At 39.9% G+C, this 3,560-nt stretch overlaps 1 protein-coding gene across 1 annotated transcript; it reads left to right on the top strand.

The window, feature by feature from the left end:
* Window positions 1–1,271: 1,271 nt before the first annotated feature.
* Window positions 1,272–2,531, top strand: LOC117653653. Its single transcript, XM_034399458.1, has one exon. It carries the CDS (start codon window positions 1,272–1,274, stop codon window positions 2,529–2,531), a length of 1,260 nt encoding a protein of 419 aa, XP_034255349.1.
* Window positions 2,532–3,560: the final 1,029 nt, after the last annotated feature.

The raw sequence follows: 3,560 nt of genomic DNA, 5'->3' as shown, positions 1-3,560 counted from the left end.
CTTAGGGGTGTCTTTGCGTGGCTCGAAGGGTAGCTATCGGCATGGGACCTTTTCGAGGCTGTCCAGGGTCACGTCTTCCGGAACCCTGGTGAGTTTCACCCCCTTCCGACAGGCACAAGTGCCTCAAAACGCAGGGGGTTGAAAGGGGGTGAAGTGTTTCGGCCTCTCGGAGGGTGACTACGGGGTGCACAGGCTCAGACGCGGTATCCCCCTCATCAGGGCGACCGAGAGGATGACGCCAGCCCGATCTCAGGGCCGTACCTCCAAAATTGTGGATTTTTAAGGGGGGTGGGGGTTGTAGGGGGTGGGTTTGTCCTAGAGGGCTCCCGGGGGTCGCATTTTGTAGAGGACGTCAAGGACAATCGCTCTGTACCGTTTTCGGATCATTTTGACTCCCGAGAGCCAGGCTGGCCGCTGCAAAAGTTGCGTTTTTTTGCACGTTCAAATTTCAGGGGGTAAATCAACCCCTTCCAAACCAACCTCGTCGGTGCAACTTTGCACGCACTTGAAGGACACTTGAAGGCAGCTTGTGTCAAAGTTTCAGCCTTCTAGCTCTTAAACTCGAGATTTGCGGTCACTTTGAAAAAGTGTCCTCTTAATTTTTTCCGCCAGTGTATATTACTGAAGAGTGAAAGAGTACGCAAGTGTGTGAGAAAATCTTTTGAAGAAAGAGAACCTTCTAACATATTGAAAGATTATACTGATGGATCTGCATATCGTGAACACATGAAGCAACATCCGAATGGTAAATGCCTTCAACTTCATTTGTTCCAAGATGGATTTGTTTTTGATGCTTTTGGACCAACACAAGGTTTGTACAAGGTTGATGGTTTTTATTACACTCTTGGCAATTTACCTCCACAGTATCGATCAAAGGTAGACCTGATTTTACTGGCATATCTTATTATGGAAAAGGATATGAAACCCACGGAACAAGAAGAACTCACAGATGTTGACAAATTGAAACAAGTCCTGAAACCTTTGATGGATGAATTAGAAGATTTAAAAATTAATTGAATTGAATTTGAAGGTGAAGTATTGCCAGTCTGTTTAATGTTTCTTATAGGAGATAGTCTTGGGCAACACCAAGTTGGTGGTTTTGTGCAAACTTTCAATACTGAATATAGTTATAGACTTTGCCCTAAACAAGAACAGAGTTTCGAGCAACTCCTTGGAAAGTCAAACCACATAGAACTCCAGAACAGTACGATCACTATTGTGAGACTGTGAAGAAAACATGGGTTGTTAAACGGAATGCACTTCTGAAGAAGATGAGAAAGGTAGTCAAAAGACTTGATACAACAAGTAATGAAGTTTCTTTGGCAAGGTGCTCTGCTCCTGGCATGCGAGCTATTCTTAAGAAGAATGTCCCTAAAACTGAATACAAGAAGCTCCGTGCTCTCCACTTCAAAGGGGTTAAATATCGTCCCTCCCCCTTCAATTCAGAGAAACTGAAGTTCCATGTATGTGACCCAGCCATGCCCTTCTGCCTTGCCCATGACTTTTTTGAAGGCATTGTGAAACTTGTACTTGCCAAAATATTAGCTTACTTCATAGATAAGAAGAAATGGTTCTCTCTCAAGACTCTTAACCGGCGTATCATATCTTTCAAGTGCAAAGGGTCCGATGCCAAGGATGCCCCCACAAGACTCAAATCGACAAAGAAGTTAAGTGGCAATGCATGTGAAAACTGGAATTTCCTGAGACTTTTGCCTTTAATAATAGGTGATTTGATCCAAGATACAGAAGACCCAATGTGGCAGTTGTTCCTGTCTTTAAAAGAAGTTTGTGAATACGTTTGTGCTCCGAGTATTGCTGTGGAACAAACAGCATATCTGAAGGTTTTATATCAGGCATTCTTAGTTCAGTTGCAGAAGTTGTTGCCAGAGTGCCTCATCCCAAAAGCACATTTTGGAGCGCATTATGCAGACCTCATCTTGCGCTTTGGGCCTTTAATCCGCCTTTTCACGCTACGCTTTGAATCAAAACATGTTTTCTTTAAGAGAGTAGCTGATGCCTGCAATAACTTCATAAATATTACAAAAACTCTTGCCCACAAGTATATGTATCGTTTTGCATATGACAATACCTCTGAAATTCTGCCAGACGATCTGGAGTATGATACATCTAAGTCTCTCAACTTGAATTTGGAAACATTGCCAGAAGAAATGATTGCAAGTCTGCCAGAAGACTTAAACTATGAAGACTTTGAAACAATTCCCAAAGTCATTTTCCATAGTGTTGCATATCAAATTGGTGACATCATGATTTTAGACAAGGCTGACAATGCACTTGATCTTAAAATTGGAAAGATTGCAGTAATTTGCGTTGATCAGAGTAGAGTACACTTCATTCTGCAAGAGATAATAGCTGTAAACAGTCTCAATGGTTTCTATACTCTTGACCAAAAGGTCTCTGGTTACTCCATCAAAGAACTGGAAATGTTGCCAGATTACTACCCTCTTCCAGTTTACATTCATGAGAATCGTGAATGCATAGTGTTAAAGCACTCAAACCCAACTATGAATTAGTTCGGGACACAACTAGATATTAAGTATGCTGATATCAAACTTGTAAGTATTCTCTTTTTTAAAACAGTTAAAGAAAGACAAACATCCAGTGCATCTGCCTCTTCTCTAATTTTAATGTGTGTTTGTATTTTGTTGCAGTTAGTGCCAGTTGACTCATGATCATCCAGTTTACGTTCATGAAAATCGTGGATGCATAGTGTTAAAGCACTCAAACTCATCTACAATTTAGTTCGGAACACGACAAAATATTAAGTATGCTCATCAGCTGGTATTAATCTTTAATATCAAACTTGTAAGTATTCTCTTGTTTAAAACAGTAAAAGAAAAACCAACATCCAGTGCATCCGACTTTTCTCTACTTTTAATATGTGTTTGTATTTTGTTGCAGTTAGTGCCAGTTGACTCATGATCATCCAGTTTACATTCATGAGAATCGTGAATGCGCAGTGTTGAAGCACTCAAACCCAGCTATGATTTAGTTCGGTATACAACAAGATATCAAGTATGCTAATCAGCTGGTATTAATTTCTAATATTAATTTTGTAAGTATTCTCTTTTTTAAAACAGTGAAAGAAAAACCAACATCCAGGGCATCTGACTTTTCTCTACTTTTAATATGTGTTTGTATTTTGTTGCAGGTAGTGCAAGTTGACTCATGATCATCGACGCTCTCTTCAGTTGATCCATGCTAAAATCATATCACACTTCAGTTCCTAATTGATTTCTCTCCCTTGTAACATGAAGCTATTTCTCAAAAGTGATACAGCTTTCAAAAAGATTCTCAAACATAGCCCAGAAAATATTTGTAAGTGTGTTGTCAATATATTTGGATTTCAGCAGCTGAAACAACCACTAAAAAAAGGTAACATCTTTTTGAATGCAATGTTTGCTGGCCCATTATTGAAATCTACTTTTGTTTGATTGCCTTTGTTTTATTTGTACTTCAAGGTCTCAAAGTCAGTCTATAAGGACCCACATTAGCAAGGGATAAATTGAAGCGAGTTTACTTTCCTCTGCGGATGATTGCTG

This window comes from Thrips palmi, unplaced genomic scaffold (genome assembly GCF_012932325.1).
Source record: "Thrips palmi isolate BJ-2018 unplaced genomic scaffold, TpBJ-2018v1 HiC_scaffold_8, whole genome shotgun sequence".
NCBI classification, from domain to species: Eukaryota; Metazoa; Arthropoda; class Insecta; order Thysanoptera; family Thripidae; genus Thrips; species Thrips palmi.
The sequence above is the reverse complement of the archived record's forward strand: the minus strand, read 5'-3'. Positions and strand labels throughout refer to the sequence as shown.

Excerpts from the sequence above, each read along its gene's own strand:
- LOC117653653 (XM_034399458.1), top strand. The coding sequence starts at position 1,272 with ATGAGAAAGGTAGTCAAAAGACTTGATACAACAAGTAATGAAGTTTCT.